The sequence below is a fragment of the Capricornis sumatraensis genome, chromosome 1 (genome assembly GCF_032405125.1).
Source record: "Capricornis sumatraensis isolate serow.1 chromosome 1, serow.2, whole genome shotgun sequence".
Taxonomy (NCBI): Eukaryota; Metazoa; Chordata; class Mammalia; order Artiodactyla; family Bovidae; genus Capricornis; species Capricornis sumatraensis.
In genome coordinates, this window is record NC_091069.1 from 69,204,208 (window position 1) to 69,223,487 (window position 19,280).

A 19,280-nucleotide genomic window follows, 5' to 3' on the forward strand; every position below is an offset into this window, starting at 1 on the left:
GTCATTGTCTCAGTAATGCCCTTTATAGCTTTTCTCCCCCCTCGGTCTGGGATCCATTCCAGGATCACACACTGCAGTCAGTCACCAACACGTTGCCTCCTTTAAGCTGCAATAGTTCCTCAGTCATTTTTTGCCTTTCGTGCCCTTGACATTTTGAAGCATAAAGACCAATTTATTTGTAGAATGTTCCTCCTTCTGGCTTTGTCTGATGTTTCATGATTAGGTTAGGGTTCTGTATTTTTGGCAGGGATGCTGCAGAAGTGAGGCTGTGTCCTCAGCGCATCGTTTCAGGAGGCACATGGTAACGGCTTGCTCCATTATTGGGTGATGTTAAATCTGACGTCTTGGCTGAGATGGGACCCTCCAAGATTCCTCACTAAGAAGCCACGGCTTCCCGCTTGGTAATTAAACGACAGCCAGGAAGACCCTGTGAGCCTATGTAAATATATGGCTCATCACACAACCCATCTACTATTTTGGGCAGCACTGATGAGTTTCTAATTCTGTCATTTCAATTTTGTTATTGTTGAATTCCTATTATAGGAAAGAATATTATTTACTTCATTATGAACTCACAGGATGTTATTCAATAGGTGGTTACCCATTATTACTAAAATTTCAAATCCTATTTAGGTAAGCGTGAGAGTGCCTGTAATTTCCAACACCCGCTTTCTATACCTCTCATTTTACTGCCATCACCCATTTGTCTAATTAACAGAGTCTCTACTGTTAGTGCAAGATAAAGACAGCTGAAGCATTTTTCAGTGTATATTCCTGAATTAGGAAAACTGAATATAGAGTGTAGATTAAAGCAAACGTACATATTTACACCACAGTGCCTATGCTGAAGAATTTAAAGTAAATTATAGAGTATATAACAGTGATTAAACCTGAAAAGTCAACAGAATGGAAAGCTGGGTAATGCTAAGAGGAAATGTACCCACCTCCTCTTGGAGCTAAATTAGTACGGCTGCTTTGTTCCCTGTCTGAGTACAAGTTCAGCTCATGCCCTCTCGTTTTTGCTCTTGGAAATCCACCTTGCCTGCGTGGAGCTCTGTCACCCTGCTCCCCACTGAGCTGAAGCTTAACAACAAACGTCCTGCCTTCACTGATGGAGGGAGAGATGGTCCAGCACCTCGGTGTCTGGGCAGGTAAGTATGTCTAATGCTCAGATTCCATTACAAGGTCCATTTGCCTTAACAAAGCCACTTCCTCTAACCTAGCCTTGACCCAGTAATAAAGTTGATATTTTGGCCTTTCTCCAAAGAATATTTCCTGTCTTATTTCTCAGTTGACTTGGAACCTGGCTGGGAAGAGGCAAAATTTATTGGAGTCCTCAACCTTCCAAGGTCCACCCTTTCCATTTGTGCCTCAAGGCAGTTAAGCAGCCTACTGTTGCTGATGACTTTCTCAGCCTTCAACAGACAGAAAGGTCATCAGACGAAGATGAACACCTAAAAGCCTGACTCATCCTCCACACTAAATGCTAGCGCTCCCTAGGATCCATGTCGGTGCCTCATTTCTCATTCTCACCTCCTCCCCAGTTGACTTTCCACTCAGCAGCCACAATTATGCGATGAAACGAAACCACACCTCTTCTCTGCTTGGAACCCTCCACGATGCCCATCGCTCTCAGAGTAAAAGCCGAAGTCCTTCCCATGGCCTACTGAAATGCAAGCATGGGTTGGATTACAAAATGAGAGGGTTAGACTCACCATATCTTGCCTGCGGTCCAGTCCCTCACTACCTCTCTAAATTCTTCCTCCTACCCTTCCCTTGCTCTCTTCTCTGCAGCCACCCTAGGCTTGTCTTGTTGCTCTAACATCTTGGGCATATTTTGTCCTCAAGACCTCTGCCCTGGCTGTTCCCTCTTTCTGGAACAATTTCCCCTCATTTAGCTGCATGACTCATTTCTTACCTTCTTTGATATTTTCCCAAATGTCATCTTCTTGGTGAGACCATTGCTGGACACAACCCTACCTCAATTGCAACTCACTACCCACTCCTGCCAAATACATACATCTCTTTAATCTCTCTTCAGCACTTTTTAACACCTAATATTATTATGTATTTTATTATTAATTGTCTGTGTCTCACCAGTAAAATGTAAGATCTCTCAGGACAGGGTATACAACAGAAGAAAGAATCTGAAAGCTGGAACACAGAGCGATTATGCAGAATGCCACTGTTATGGATGGAACACTCCCCTCAAGCTGTGCCCCTCCCTCTCCACTCCTATGTTGCAGCCCTAGCCCCCAGTGTGGCTATATTTGGAGATGAGGCCTTTAAGTAAGTAGTTAAGGCTAGGGTCCTGATCCAATGGGATTAGTGTCCTTATAAGAAGAGACCTTCCAGCTGCTTCTCTCTGTGTGCCCACAGAGGTCATGTGAACACACAGTGAGTTGGTGGCTATCTATAAGCCAGGAAGTGGCTTCCCTGATGGCTTAGTGGGTAAAGAATCCACCTGGAATGCAGGAGACATGGGAGATGTGGGTTCGATTGCTGGGTTGGGAAGATCCTCTACAGAAAGAAAATTGAAACCCACTGCAGTATTCTTGCCTGAAAAATCCCATGGACAGAGGAGTCTGGTGAGCTGGAGTCCACAGGGTCACAAGCGGTGGGACACGAATGGGTGACTGAGCATGCAGACACCCACAGGCCAACTGAATCTGCCAGCATGTTGCTCTGATGTCTAGGTTCCGAAACTACGAGGAAAATAATTTCTGTTGTTTACTTCAACAAATCTTATGGCAGCCTGAGCAGACTAATAGAGCCACATAGAGAAATTTTGTTTTAAAGACACGCAATAATATGGTAGAAATAAATCTAATATGTGAGTAGTTGCGTAAACATGGATTATAAAACATAAATTTCCAGACTAAATTTTTAAGAATAAAAATGTAAATGTTAGTAGATAAATGTTAGTTACAGAAGATATACCTAAAACAATATAATAGAAAGACTAGGTGGGGGGGGGGACAAAAAAATGGAAAAATATGCATTAGCCAAATGTTATTTGTTTACTAATCAAATGAAATAATATCAGACAAAATAAAGTTTAAGGCAAAATCATTACTAGACAGAAAGATGGTAACTACATAAAACTGTAAAACTTCAATTTATCAGGAAAATCATAAAAGTTCTAAACTTGTATAAACTTAGTAATAAAACTTGAAGCAACATAAAGCAAAATTGATAGAATAATCCCCAACTCAGTATAGGAAGCTCTCATAACCTTGACACCATAAACATAAAAGGACAGTATAAGAAAGGAAAATGATGCCTTTTCTCATTCATGAACATGACTGCAAAAGTCCTAAAAAACTGTAGTAATCAAATTGAGCTATGCAAAAATAAAAAAACAAACTAATACATCATGGGGGCTTCCCTGATAACTCAGCTGGTAAAGAATCTGCCTGTAATGCAGGGGACCCCAGTTCAATTCCTGGGTTGGGAAGGTCCCCTAGAGAAGGGATAGGCTGCACACTCCAGTGTTCTTGGCCTTTACTGGTGGCTCAGATGGTGAAGAATCTGCCTGCAATGTGGGAGACCTGGGTTCCATCCCTGGGTTGGGAAGATCCCCTGGAGGAGGGCGTGGCAACCCACTCCAGTATTCTTGCCTGGAGAATCCCCATGGACAGAGGAGCCTGGTGAGCTATAGTCCACGGGTCACAAAGACTTGGACATGACTGAGTGACTAAGCACAGCACAGCACAGCACATCATGACCAGTTTATATTAGGAATGTGAGCTGGGCTAAATAATACTATCACTGTACAATGCATTTTCCAACAAATCAAAGCAGAAAAAATACATGATTATATCAATAGACAGACTGTTAGTGGTTAGTATTGCCACTAACACCTGCAGGACTTGGGGCATGAGTACAGATGGAAGCCACACGTCATTAAAATGATTTTTTAAAGTTATAAATCAGTCTAGAAAATTGATAAATAAAATGTGCTTTATCCTCCTACCTTGATAAATATACCTCCATAAGGACAAAATTCTTAAATACACAAAAGCCTTGGTATTTTAATAATACTAAGAGCATGTAAAAACATCCCAGATGACTAAATTTAAGTATTATTCTGTATATCTGGGTAGTTTTTTAATGGACTGGCTATGTTTAAATGAATAATAAAGTGAAAATACATTTAATTCATAAGGTATACTTTTGTTCCATAAAATACATTTTCCTCACTTCTGTTTTAGTAAAAATACTAATTTTGATGTTATAATCAAGACGTTCATGTTGATGGTAATGATCTAAATGAAAATAAAATATAATTTTATAAAAGGATACAAAATTTAAACATTTTCATAAAAATGTGAACTAAGATAAATATAAAAAGTAAAAAAGTAAAATTATGCTTATTATTTTCTGTTTATATTTTCTATTTTATTATATTTTAAATTATTTTATAAAATTATATTTATCATATTATACCCAGGACCAGAGTGTAATATATGCTTATGAAGAGAAATCTGCAAATAAATTCAGCAGGCCCAAATTCTACCCCCAAATTTCCATCATTCTGTAAGCCATCCATGGGTTAGATGGTATTGATTATAAACATGAAATTAAAAACTAATCAGTTTGTGAGGTTCCATATATGTGACCTAGGCGTCACACTTTTTGACTGTTCTACAGAATAATGCCTCCCCTAGAAAGATACCCACATCCTAATTCCAGAACCCAGGAATATGTTACATTCGTTACACAGCAAAGAGTAATTAAGGTTGCCAATCAACTGATCTTAAAATAAGGAGATTATCCTGTATTATGCAGCTGGATGCAATGTAACCACAGGGATCCTTGAAAGTGGAAGAGAGATTCAGATGTTCAGAATGATGTGTTGTGAAAAGGATTTGCACCCACTATTGCTGGCTTTGAAGGTGAAGGAAGGGGCCACAAGCCAAGGAATCTGGTGTTTCTAGAAGCTGGAGAAGGCAAGGGAATGGATTCTTCCCTACCTCTGGAAAGGCAGCCCTGCTGACACGGCAGTCCCAGCCCACTGACGCTTGTGTGAACTTCTGACTTGCAGAACTCTGAGAGAATAAGACTGTGTTGTTTTCAGTCTCAAGTTTATGGTAACTTGTTAAGGCAACAAAAGGAAATTCATATAGCCACCCAGTCTTTAAACTCCATTCCTATGTTGTTGGAATCCACACCCTCTTGAAGCAGAAGCCCCCTGTAGAAAATTAGGATACCTCTTCCTGGCTTCTCTTGCAGTGAAAGAGGGCAAGGGGCCATGGACCCTGTGTCTACCAATTATATGCACCTGCTGTAATAAAAATCATGAACCTTGTGCCCTGGCCCTCCTAGAGATGCTGGGAGCTTTATAAGTTCCTTTTCTGCTAAATTAGCCGGAGTTGGTTTTTGTGGATTGTAACTCAGAAGCCTCAGTAAACCAGGTATGAATAGATAATTTATTCAAAAGGAGAAAGAAACTGTCAAGCTCAGGAGAGGAAGTTTACCTTAGCTGGTAGTCAAAGAAACTCAAAGCAGGGTTGAGATGCTATACTATAATTACTAAAATTAAAAGCAATTGGTTTTGTGGCAACACGGTTACTTTTGTTTACAGCTAGTAACTGTGTGGATGCATTGTATGGAAAGTGGTAATAGGAAAATGAAAAAAAAAGTCTGTAAACATGTTCTTAGATTTTGACCTACCAATTTCCAGGAAAACATGGCGAAGTGTGTCTGGTAAGATGAAACTTCATTATTTGTGTATTTGTGAGAGAGATTACTGATGCAGGCTTGAAATGTGTTGGGTCGAGGATGATAAAATTTGCATTAGGACTCCAGGAGATTTCAGGGAACCAAGGAATAAAGACCCAACTCATTTTCCTGAAATGTAAAGTTCCTGGAGATGTCAAGGTGGCTGAGGTCAAGACCTAGTGCTGGAAAGGGCAATGAATCCCCAGAGAGAATATTTGCATGAAGGTGGAGCTGACCAAGCTCTGACCTGGTTCTTTCCAATGGCAGTTCTCTGAGGGCATAAACTCCCTCCAGGCAGGGCCATTTCACAGGCCACACTCCCCTTTAATCACATGCCTGGCTACAGGGTACACACCTCACACACCTCGCAAGCCTGTCTCTAGACTGTCATCACTGAGGGAGCAAGGTGCCCAGGACTCAGCAGGCTCTCAGGTTCTTTTCATTTAAACTGGAGAGAATAAAATCATTTGAATAGGATCAGTAGGAATACTTGTAGCAAATAGTAGTCAGGTGAATTCCCAGCTCACAACAGTCGCCCCTCCTAGAGCACTGCCCCAACCCCAGGGGAACCTGGAGTAATGACACGCATGTCCTTGCCACTTAACCCTGACCTCTGGCCACCTCTTAGGGGTATACAACTGATCTAAGCTGGACCAGGTTTTGAAATTTGAACGGCGAGATGGAAGCTGGTTGAAGCATACCTTAATGCCAGCGACCACATACTCCCGTTGCTGAGGCCTCCGTGGACAGCAACCCAGGGAGACTACAGGCACTGCCATTAGGACTCGGAGGCGGGGATGGGGAGAGGCTCGCTGCTGCTTCGAGGCCTGCTCCCCGCCAGTAGGCGGCCGTGGCGAGGGCTCTGGGTCTCTGCGGGACATAGCCCTCGGCCTGTCCCCGGTCCCCCAGCTCACCAGCCAGTCGAAAGGCGGGAGGACCTGGAAGGCCCGGAGTGAGAAGGCTGCCATCCACCCATGCCCACATCTCACCCGGAAGGACCATTGTGAACTGACCAGCGGACCATTGGTGGCCGCGACCTCTGACCCCATGCTCGAGTCTCTCGCAAACAGCTGCACGCCGGCCCCGCCCCTATTACACAACCAGTTGTTCTGGCACATTTATCTATTTCTTATTTGGAAGTAAAATGTAAATGTTTACTGACTTTCTTCTACTGCAGTTTTTTAAATTTATTTTTAAAAATTAGACTATAATTGCTTTGAGATTCCCAGGTGGCCCAGTGGTAAAGAATCTGCCTGACGATGCAGGAGACGCAGAGAAGAGGGTTCTAACCCTGTGTTGGGGAAGACCTCTAGAGGAGGAAATGGCAACACACTCCAGTATTCTTGCCTGGAAAATTCCATGGACAGAGGAGCCTGGCAGGCTACAGTCCACGAGGTCACAGAGTTGGACATGACTGAGTGAGCACAAACACAATAATTGCTTGACAATGTTGTATTCGTTTCTGCTGCACAACAACGCGAATCAGATGTATATATGTCTCCTCCCTCTTGAGCCTCACACCCCAGTCCCCACCCCACCCCTCTAGGTCATCACAGAGCACCAGGCTGAGCTCCCTGTGCTCTGCAGCAGCTTCCCTCTAGCTATCTATGTATCTCTCTCTCTCCATTCGTCCCAGCCTCTCCTTCCCACCCTGGCACATTTAGATCCAGCTTGTGCGCTCCTCATTTCTCAGCAGAGACCTTCTTCCTTTCCTCTGGAGTAGGTTCACGTTCACACACCCACAATCACAGAGCGCAGGCAGGATGTCAGTGAGATCTGGGCAGACGCCCTTTATAAGAGCTGAAGGTAACACGGCTGAATGGTCACCCCCATTCAGGGGGATGGGTTGGTAGTGGCATCAGCCAGACCTTGTCAAAGCTTCAGGACACTCTGAGACCCTGTGGGCTTGCTGCTCCCAGCTCAGGCAGGGCACACTGTCTTACATTCCCTGTGGGGACAGCTCTGGTCTCAGCCAAAACAAACCCCAGTAGCAAGGGTCTACTTCACGGGGTGAACAGCTGAGGGCAGCACTTGATACACAGAGTCAAAGCTCAGCAAGCAGCCACCAGTCACAGCCAGGAGAGATACGACCCTCCTCTTAGATATGAGGACAGACTTGGGGTAGAAGATGAGCCCTCCACTGCTCCCAGCTCACACCCCAAAGATCTGAGACACAAGGGGAACCACGTGGTTATGTTCCCACAGTCAGGCAGCTCCCCTGAGGGGCAGTTGTGATAAGAGAAATGACAGAAATGCCAAGTGTCACAGAAAGATAACATACAGGCAGGTTCAGCTTTGCATAATGTTCTGCTCTGGAATCTAAATCCTTTCCCTTCCTCACTGAGGAATGCCAAGCATTCTGCCTCCCCTTCTTTTCCAAAGACCAGTGGCCACCTCTCCTGCCGAGACCTCTGACCCAAGCAAATGCCTCAGCACCCCAGCCCAGTCACATGGGACACCCTTGGCCTTTTGAGTCATGCATATTCTGGGTACATCTACCTCCTGTTCAATGACAAGAGATTTTGTAAGAAATATGGTGTTGAGTGGTGAGGGAGCAGCTCCCTCATGGGGTGGGGCTCCCAGGGACAATGTGCACCCACTTGGATTGTCTTTTGCCCAGGTGAGGCTCCAACCACTAACTCAGGCACTCCAGCACTCCCCAAAGAAACAGATAATTAGCACTTTTTGGAGGGCTTTACTTGAAAAGAAAAAAGAACCCAATTCTTTAGCCAAGCGTTTGGTTAATTCATAAACTCACAGCATCCCAACATTAGCTCCTTTCCCTGCTGAGCTGAACCAGTGTGGGAAGTAACCCCCAACTGGTTGCTGGAGAAGGGAGCCTTGTGGATGGGAGCGAGCCAGACTAGACCTTTAGGGGCCCTTCTGATCCATTAACCGGCCTCTGTTCTCTGAAGCCAGGTGTGCCCCAAACAAGCACTTTGGAGGGCAAGCCCAGGGGTGGTATGGACACCGTGCAGGTAGGAGGCAAACTTGAACACATTAGCAGATGTGTTTTAAATGCAGAGAGCTTCAGGCCTCATCAAGAAAGTTTCTTCTAGAACCATCATTTCTCCTTTCTTTAAAAAATATATGACTTTTAGAGAAGCTTCCCTTTTCTGTAACAAAGGCCTAGTCAAATCTACGGTGTTCCCAGTAGTCATCTATGGATGTGAGAGTTGGACTGTGAAGGAAGCTGAGCACCAAAGAATTGATGCCTTTGAACTGTGGTGTTGGAGAAGACTCTAAAGAGTAACTTGGACCGCAAGATCAAACCAGTCAATCCTAAAAGAAATCAGTCCTGAATATTCATTGGAAGGACTGATGCTGAAATTGAAGCTCCAATACTTTGACCACCCGATGAGAAGAGCTGATGCTGGGAAAGATTGAAGGCAGGACAAGAAGGGCATCTCCAACTCCATGGGCATGAGTTTGAGCAAGCTCCAGGAGATGGTGAAGGACAGGGAAGCCTGGTGTGCTGCAGTCCAGGGGGTAGCAGAGTCAGCATGACTGAACAACTGAACAACACCCCGCTTTGGAGGCTGGCACTCTCAGGTTGATATGCAAAATTTGGGAGATCAGGAAGAAAGCAGGAGTTTTAGCACTCCTATACTTACATATAATCTCCATCAACTTCCTCTATCCTTCTCACCCAAGCCACTCCCTTGAGGTTGTTATTCACTGATGTGGTTTTCTCAATCTTCTGTTGTAATGGTTGCTGGGGGTCCAACCCCACTCGTGTTCACTGTAAAGGCCTGTGGTTTGGATAGACTCGGAAGGCACCCTGGTTGCCTGAGGGGATATCTCTTGCAGTCAGTGTGGTTCAGGGATGGTGCAAAACCCAAATTAATCCATTCAGAGTGAAACCTAGGGTTTCATTCAATGTTTGGGGAGAGAGAAACCCTCTCTCTCCTCCTAGTTGGGAACAAAGACATGGCCTCAGAGGTGCTGGCAGCCACCATCCAGGGAGGGAGGCCAGGCTGAGGCTACAACTGACCCAGGGAGGAGGGTGGGGTTGACAGGACACAGAGATATCACCTGCAGTCCTGAGAAGAGGGAGAATTTCTAGAGCAAAGCAACCCATGGACTGGCTCTACCCCGGGATGTTTTAGTTGTATGAGCTGACAGAGTCTGTCATTTACACCACTGGGATGTGGAATTTTTGTTATTGAATTGATAAGCACTCTAATAAAATCATCTTTGGGAAAAAAAATACAGAGAGCCTCCTTCTGGCAGTGGGGGCAGAGGAACTGATTTATGCAGCGCTGTGTTCATCATCTCACTTCTTCAACCCTCTTGTAAAGAGATGATCCAGACTCTGAGGAAGCCTGGTATGGAGTGGCATGGAGTAGAGTATTGTAAGCTCCACTAGAGCTGGCACTTAGTAGGCCTCTGCCAAGGCGACGAGGGAATATTCACCTCTTGGCTGAACAGAAACCACCCTGGGCTCAGAGCCCACACTCTTGCCCCAGAAGAGCAAAGGCTGGGCGAGCCAGATGCAGTACTCAGATCAGGCACCCAGGAAAGCCCAGGGGAGAGACGTGACAGACGGGTGGAACAGATGGCAGCGGAAGAGGCCGCCAGCACACCAGCAAACGCCCGGGAGACGTCTGCACACTGTTCAAGGCCTTTTTAGCTGCAGCCCTGGGACCTGTCTCTGAGATGGAGGCCCTGGTGGGAAGCTAAAACCTTGAGAGATTTTCTCCCTCACAAAGCCAGAGCTCCAAGGACAGTTAACACGGGCAGTCATTCCCTGCGACAGGGAAACTAAAATGGTGACTGAACAGAGCAAATCCTCCAGGGAGAGGCTGTGAGCCAAGGCTTGCCTCAGCTCAGAGGAGGAAGGCCCATCCCACCTAAGGCCCAGATTCCAGAAGGCAGGATGCCCTGCTAATGGAGAAAGTCCCTGTGGGCTTAGGGAAGAGAAAACCCCCTTTCCCTTTAAAGCAGCAGTTCCAGGAAACTCCATGAATGTTCTGCCTCCTTCGTTTCCACTCCCAGACACAGTGGGTCCCCAGAGTATAAGCAATGGAAAGGATGAGTGGAAACTCACACTGGGGCCTGGATGTGGAGCCCTGCAGGACAGCTGTGTGTGGGGAGCAGGGCAGGGGTCAAGGGGGAACCCTGCTGTGACCCCAGCCCTTCAGAGCTTATGTGAATTTGAAATGAACTCTGACAATCAAGGCAGCTCGGACAATGAACCCCATGTTTAGGGCTTAGAAACTGGGATGTTTCTGAGGACCCTGGTCTTCCAAGCTCCTCTGCAGAAAGGGGAAGCATTAGTCCCTCAGTCATGTCTGACTCCTGCGAGTCCATGGACGGCAGCTCCCCAGGCTCCTCTGTCCATGGAATTCTCCAGGCAAGAATACTGGAGTGGGTATCCATTTCCTTCTCCGAGGGTCTTCCCCACCTGGGTCTCCTGAATTGCAGGCAGATTCTTTACTGACTGCCACCTGGGATGTTTCTGAGGACTCTGGTCTTCCAAGCTCCTCTGCAGAGCAAACAGGCAAATGAGGTGCCACCTCAGAAAAATCTGAATTCTACCAAATCATTCTACCCACTGTTGCCAACCTCCCCCCTCCCAAATCACCCCAGGTCATGTGAGTCTAGGGGTGGTGGCACCATCTCAACTTGAGTGAAAATTTCCTGAACAGCTTGGGAGAGAAGCATCAGTTTCTCGCACATCCTGACCCCTCATTTAAAGGCAGAGAATAGGTCCCGTCAATTCCACTTCCTGAATCCCTCCTTTTGGAAGAAGTCTGGCCTTTTACAAAAACATTAGAGCTCCAAACAGGATGTAACATTCTTTCTCAAAGTTGGGCCAGATGGGATTTTTTTTTTTTTAACAGTTGAAAAACTCATTTTTCTAGGACAGCCTGCATTCTTTAACATTTGAAATACTTTGAAGTTCACATATATTTCTCCCTTGGAAAATCTTTACTCAGTTCTCAAAGTATTAATAACAGAAGAGCACTTTACTGCTTGACCCAGCAAAGTGGCCAAAAATAAGAAAGGTTGTGGGGTGGGGAGAGGAGGCAAGAAAGAGAAACTAATTAAAACACACACAAACCACACCAAGGGAACGAGCTTTAGACAACCAAAATGACTAGGAAACGCCCACATATGGACTGGGGTGAGCATTAAACATACAATTATTTGTAGAACTAAGACTACAGAAGAGTTTAGAGGGAGCGAGAACTACTTAGACATTTCAGATACAACAAAACAACCTACATGTGGGGATAAAGAGGAGAATGGAGAGACCACTTATAAAACGTTTTTTAAAAAACTGCTCTCAGCACGTCTGGGCACTTTCCCACAGACAAATAAAGGTGTATGTTCACACACACAAATGTTTATAGCAGCTCTATCCGTAATAGCCAAAAATTTAGAAATTATCCAAATGTCCTTCAGTAAGTGAACGATTAAGCAAACGGTAGTATATCCACTCCATTGAATGGTACTCAGCAGTAAAAAGGGAAGGGAAACACGATGTACAGAGTAAGTACATAGTAAGTGAAAGTCACTCAGTCGTGTCCAACTCTTTGCAACCCCATGGACTCTACAGTCCACGGAATTCTGTAGGCCAGCATATTAGAATGCGTAGCCTTTCCCTGGATCAATCTCTAGAGAATTATGCCAAGTGAAAAAAGCCCAGTCCTAAAAGACTATACAAAGGTCCGTCTAGTCAAGGCTATGGTTTTTCCAGTGGTCACGTATGGATGCGAGAGTTGGACTATATATAAGGAAAGCTGAGTGCTGAAGAATTGATGCTTTTGAACTGTGGTGTTGGAGAAGACTCTTGAGAGTCCCTTGGACTGCAAGGAGATCCAACCAGTCCATCCTGAAGGAGATCAGTCCTGGGTGTTCTTTGGAAGGACTGATGTTGAAGCTGAAACTCCAATACTTTGGCCACCTGATGTGAAGAGCTGACTGATTTGAAAAGACCCTGATGCTGGGAAAGATTGAGGGCAGGAGAAGGGGATGACAGAGGATGAGATGGTAGGATGGCATCACCCACTCAATGGACATGGGTTTGGGTGGACTCCGGGAGTTGGTGATGGACAGGGAGGGCTGGCGTGCTGCGATTCATGGGGTCGCAAAGAGTTGGACACGACTGAGCAACTGAACTGAAAAGATTATACCCTGTGTGATTCCATTTATACAACATTCTTCAGATGACAAGTTTATAGCAATGGAAAACTGACTGGAGGTTCCCAGAGGTAAAAGGGGCAGGGGCTGGGCAGCAGGTGTGGCTGTGTAACACAGCAGCGGGAAGGTGTGGGGAGATGGAAACATCCTGTATCTTGACTGTATCAAACACCCTGGAGGTGATACCCTGCTCGATTTGCAAGATGACACCACTGGGGGGAACTGGGTAAAGGGTACACGCTAGGATGATTACAGAATTTTAAAGTTTAATTAACAAATGAAAACTGTTCTCAGTAATTATATTGGTGGTGGTGTACTGAGTTTCTATGCATGCAATTTGGGATAAAGCACACGAATAACTGTATCATATTCCATTCTATGCCTCTTGTATCCTTGAAAGCCATGATTCTGAGTGAAAATGACTGCGATGTAAGGCAGGAAAGACCCCTGCAAACTTGAAATCAAGTTTTTTTTATCTCTGATATGCCTGGAAAACAAGGACCAACCAGTAGCAACAAAATTGCGAGCACACAAATAATGGTTATGAAACACCATTTTACACTAAAAGAAACCAGGTTGTCTCAGAGGAATCTGATTGCAGGTCCGGGGGTAAAAAATGAGCAATGATGTCAAGCCAGATAAGCAATTATGTCAGAGAAAGATGATATCAAAAAGGCTCAGTAGCCAACCTGAAGGGGCCTCCACCAGCCAAAGATGGAATATTTTAAAATTTCCAAAAGGGTAATTTCATGGATGGTTGGTCTTGGAAAATGGATAGTGAATCATTTCCCTAAGACTTTCAATGGTGAGAACTCCTGAGCTTTAGTGGACAGAAGTTTTCTTTTTTTTCTTTAATTTAGGCTTTTGGGGTTATGAATCAGGCTTGAAAAAACCAGCTCAGATCATAGTAAAAACTCAGGCATGTATCCCACCTTTCCTATATGAATTCTACCACTTGATGAAATACTCAAGTATTTCAACTAATAAATGCAAAGAATGTATGCATAAGGAAGTATTATAGCCACCCTTCCCTGAAAAGTGCCAAAAACTTTGTGAGAAGATAACCATGTGTCAACTGCTCTGATATACTCTATTGCATTGACTGAAGAACTGTAGGCATACAAACTGCAGGTGTGCAAACACCACCACTCTAAGTACTGCCAAGAAAACAACACTGAGGCTTGCGAATTGAAGATGCATTCCAACTGTAGAGATGTTCAAATGTGACAAGAGGAACCTTTAATCGAGAATGCCTCCTTCGTGTCCTGAAAGCCTTACTTTCTGCTTCTTATTTCCCAGAGGTGAGACCAGTTGCATTACCTGTCCCGTATCACTAAAAATTCAAGTAAAATAGCATACTGCAGCAACAAAAATAAATGTGCACAATTCTCAAAACATTTAGTGCATGATTTTTACAAAAATCTGCTATTTACCGACAGGACTGAAGATTGTGATCCTATGTGGCCTCTAACTTCAGCCTGAGATGACACCTTCATTCTGGTTTTCTGTTGCCATCGGCTCCTGACTCACAGAAGCCCGTCTTCGGTGGCTGCTTCTCCGCCTGCTGCCCATCACCTTCCACTTTCAGGCCGCAGGCATCCTCAGCATTGGGAGGGAGGCAATCATGAACCTCCAAAAACCAGGCACTGGGGGTCTGCAAGCCTCTAGAATTATGTGTGAAATGTTCCAGCCAAATCTACTTTTCATGGAAATCTGGGATTGCTGCTTAGTTTCCTTCCGAGGGTGGCCCGCCTGCCACCTGCCTGGCTTTGTTAGGTAGGCTATAGTCAATCACGATTATTTTCCAAGATGCCTTTTCTAAACTAAACGTTTTGGTCAGAGGTCTACCTGTTAAGAAATGAACAACTTGATTCCAATCCTGAGTAAGGCAAGGGTAAGGGAGCGTCGTGATGAGATAAACAACCCTGGGTACACAGGGGCATGGGGATTGAGGGGGTGGGGGAAGGGAGTGGGTAGTAAACAGTGAGATCTCAGTTCACCTAGGGGTAACACCCCTGATGTCAGTCAGCTGTGAGGTCAGGTTAAGCATATCCTCTGGGGAATAAACTACTGAAAGTCTGTAATACTAACCTTCATTGCTGCTGCACATTAGAAAATATGCAAGCGGTACAGAATCAATCAACTAGGACAAGTATGACACACATATTTAAGCCATGACCCCTACCACTGGCATCAGCGAACTGGTCTATGGGCCACACATGGCCTGTGATCTGGTTTTGCACAATCGGTGTAAAATAAATTTTACATTAAAAAAATTTTTTTTTAAAATCAGAAAAGAATATTGTGTGGCATATGAAAATAATATAAAATTAAACTCTGTGTCCACACACATGGTTTTACTGGAACACAGCCGTGCCCATGGGTTCACGTATCATTGACGGCTGCCTCTGTAATACACAGTGGCAGAGTTTCAACAGACTATGGCCTACAAAGCCTAAAATACCTACTTACCTCTATTTACCGAAAATGTTTTTGAACCCTAGTCTCAGATCTCAGGTTTGGTGAGCTTTCTGATAACATTTTCATAAATAAAAGATAAAATTTGGATGTATGGCTACAAAACATTCCATATTTATTGCTCTGTTTCTTGTGATTTTTCAAAGCTGGGACACCAGACACACACAAGAATGTGCAACAGGTACCCAGATGGACAGTCTCCTGTTTCCCGTCTGCTATCTTGCACTGTGCAAATCCCCTACATGGCGTGCACGCAAGGAGAGGAAAAACAACAGTCACCCACCGTGCTAGATTTAAAAGCATTTAATGACATCGCATATATTTAACAGATAGGGCAAAAGTTGAGAGGTACAGGTCATACGACTGAGCACCGGGCCTGAGTGACCAACCTCCTTGTCAGGCCCAGCCTCTGGAGTTCATTCCTATCAATGCCATTTTGATTGTGCAGTAAGATGAAAATTTGTCATTATAATTGTTACAGTGACAGAGAAATGCACACTATGTATCAAAGAGCAAGGTAATGAAGCAAATTATAACACAGTGTGGTAACGCACAAGCAAGTAACCATTACGGTAACATGACTTTGTCCAGTAAATGCCTCGGTTCCACTTGTACACTTACCAATGATTTAAAGGGTTTATTATACATCTAGTTTTATTATACTTTGTACTAGAATTATCTCAAACATACAATATAATGTATTTCAGCAAAAAAAAAATTGAAATTACAGATTATTTAAAACAGTATCGGTTTTCTATTCCTTCTTGTATCCCGACATTCTTAACTGCTGTCCAGGTTGATGCAGAAAAGCTGCATGTCGTGTGTTAGTAAGTGATGCCAGGTACAAGTGGCTTGGTCTGTAGAGTTAACAGTGGGACTGCACTGTGGCTGCAGCGAGACCATCACACACAATCTGTTTAATCCAGGTTAGACCCATCATGGGCGCTTCTAATAGTCAAACCACTGGGAGTAAATGGGAGAGAATGGTGTTGGGACATTGGTACGTTCCGTCTGTGGCGAGCACAGGAAATATTGTTTAAGCACCGCTGCCTTGCATACCAACAGCACTGGAGGCGGGTTATTTCCAACACAGCCTCACAAAATTGAGGAACAGTTTAAATACTGAGATCTAATCTATATAATTTCGTTAAAAAAAAAAAAAAATCTGGTCTTCCCTCTGCACCTCAAACTTTTGTTAACTTGGAGATAAAGTGTTTAGGTTGTATTTTTCCCCACCCTCCCCGAGAAATGCTCTATAAATTAAAAGAAAAAAAATCAACCACATGGAGAAACATTTAGGCACAGAGAGTAATGTGTTGGTTCTGAGCTTGCATGCTGGAATTTCACTGAAAAGGTAAGAAGAGAAGGGCAGGAAGTGACAGAAAGGAGTTCACTTCTTTTTGCCAAAAAGGCTGAACCTCTTTTCTTTGTCTTTCTCTTTGTCCTTCTCCCGTTTGCCGGGACTGGACTCGCTGGTGATGGTGACGACGCTGGTGGGCAGGGTCTGAGCCCGGCTGGATGCTGGCGTGCTCTGGGTGCTGGCGGACACCTCGTGTTTATCAGAGGAGATGGCAGAGGAGATGGCCTGGATCCATGTGTTCATTTCCTCCTGGACAAAGGAGCGGGGACACAGGTGAGACTCATCTAAGTTGGATGGACATGAGATACTCTCACTCCGCCTGGGTGACCGTCTGAGCTGCTGTGGGTTGGAAAGCTTAGGAATAGCATGTCTGCCTGAGAAGGGACAGTGGCTCTCTAACAAACTCCTGAATTCAGTTGACAGTACCTGACGGTCTCCACTGTAGTATATGGTCCTACAAATGTGATGAGCTGGAAGACTGGCCTATAGCACGAGGGTCAGGTCCTACCCTACAAAGTGCTTTTTCTTTTTTGAAACAGAAATCTATTTGATATACCACATTGTGTAAACTTAACAGAGGTTGCTTTTTTTGAATTTAACGCACTATGCGTGTTTTCTCATCGGCTGACCATACAGCCAAGTGATGGTTGGTTAAAAGCGGTACAGTGCAGTGGGCACAGAGGGGAGGCTCCTAGCTGGGCTGTGGGCTCCACCCCAGTTTGGAGACCACCTCCCTGGTGCGTCACCCACAGTTCTCTTCCACAAACTTCAAGAGACCCTGCACTAGCTTTCCTGCCAGGGTAGGAGAACAATGAGATGACATTTACTGCCTCTGACAGACACAGGAGAACAGGAAACCTTCCAGCGTCTGTGACTGTGGAGACCAGACGACAGATGCCACCGCTGATCATCACTTATGTGAAGAGCACCATATATAATGCTCATCAGGCCACAAACACTTGTAAACTTGTATTTGAAAAAAAAAAAAAAAGAAAAGAATCTTAAAAACTTACATCATCTTTGGCTTGGAAGAGGTACTCATTGCCGTCATTTAGTCTGTAATTTGAAAGAAGAAAGTCAGTCACAATGTAACTTAAGGGAAAAAAACCCTTAACTCTCACATCCTCTGTGGGACACAGGAATCATACTAGAAATGCCCGTCGGAACCCTGCACACATCACTCAATGAGTTCGGGCCTGCATGGGATCGGCAGCCACCCCCGGACATCAAAAGGCCATATAATTGGGCCAATATACACAAGTGACTTGTGTGTTTCAATCACTGCATGTGTGCTAAGTTGCTTCAGCCGTGTGTGACTCTTTGTGACCCCATGGACTGTAGCCCTCCAGGCTCCTCTATTCATGGGATTCTCCAAGCAACAATAGTGGAGTGAGTTGCCATTTCTTCCTGACCCAGGGATCGAACCCACGTCTCTTAGGTCTCCTGGCAGGCGGGTTCTTTTTTTTTTTTAAGGTGGGTTCTTTACCACTAATGCCACCTGGGAAGCCCATTTCACTCACTGGAAGGATCAAAAATGTTCCAAATGTATCTATACCTAGATTTGTTGTGGCAAAGACCATCTGGATGGACTGATCACTGCTCTAAACTGAATGCAAGAGAAAGCTCTTTGAAAATCATAAGCCCTTTTGAAATCTTGCCACTGAGCTTACATGCCCCACAGTAACAAACAGCAGACTTTCTGAACTGACAGAAAGTCACAGAAAAGGTCTCCTAGATTTCTCTTCTTACATACATCTCAGAACCGAAGAAACTGCCCTGGTGAGGCCATCGCTGTGACACAGAGGGGACTGGCTGGGAGGGCTGCGTCAAGAGGAAGGGGGCATTACTGGTGTGGGAGTCGGGTGCTCTCTGCCAACGTCCCAACCCTCTGACACTGTGTCAGGGAAGCACAGAGGGAGGCAGCCAGGGAGCCTGGCTGTCTGTGCCGGATGCTACGGTATGTAAAGTGTCCCAAGGCCGGACCTGCCTTCTGTGTGCACCAAGAGCTCAAGAAATCACACCGCCTGAATTGCTCTCATTTGTGGTCCTTGGCCTCGTACAGCTGGCGTGAGACACACCCGTAACCAAGGACCAAAGCTTTCCAGATCCCAGAGCAACAGATCAGATTAGTATCATCCTAACTACAACATTTTCACTTTTTATGTTTTTATTTAAAAAAAACCTGATTTTTCTGCCCATTTCCAAGGATAAGCAGAACTTATCCACTCCTGGGGGAGTCGAATGTATTCTACAGGGTAGAGACACGTGGACTGGATGGTTCCAGAGGCGTCTGGAACATCCACTGGGTGAGTCAGGGGAGCACGGGGCCCCCTCCTTCCTGTTTGTCTCCATCCAGCTCTTGAATGACTCAGTTGACCTATCTCCAGAAAAGTCACGAGCAAAGAACAGCATGTCCTAGGACTGGATTAGCTGCACGATGGGGAAACTATCTTTCTAAGTGCCCCTTAAACTGTGAGATGTGACGAGCTCACCCTGTCTTAGAAATACTAAGCTCCAGCTGATAAGAAATGAAAGCTCTTTTTCTGCAATGTTCCCCTATGCCGTTCAC

The 19,280-nt window shown here is 44.9% G+C and overlaps 1 protein-coding gene across 2 annotated transcripts in view; it reads right to left on the reverse strand.

Annotated features, from left to right (window-relative positions):
• Positions 1–15,677: 15,677 nt before the first annotated feature.
• SPTBN1 (spectrin beta, non-erythrocytic 1) overlaps positions 15,678–19,280 on the reverse strand; it is a 209,088-nt gene continuing 205,485 nt past the window's right edge. For both annotated transcript variants that reach the window (XM_068964598.1, XM_068964608.1), the window contains 2 exons: positions 17,725–17,767; positions 15,678–16,960 (listed from right to left, as the gene is read on the reverse strand). In XM_068964598.1, the coding sequence (XP_068820699.1) occupies positions 16,742–16,960; positions 17,725–17,767 (262 nt within the window). In that variant the 3' untranslated portion in view covers positions 15,678–16,741. The remainder of the gene's footprint in view (positions 16,961–17,724; positions 17,768–19,280) is intronic.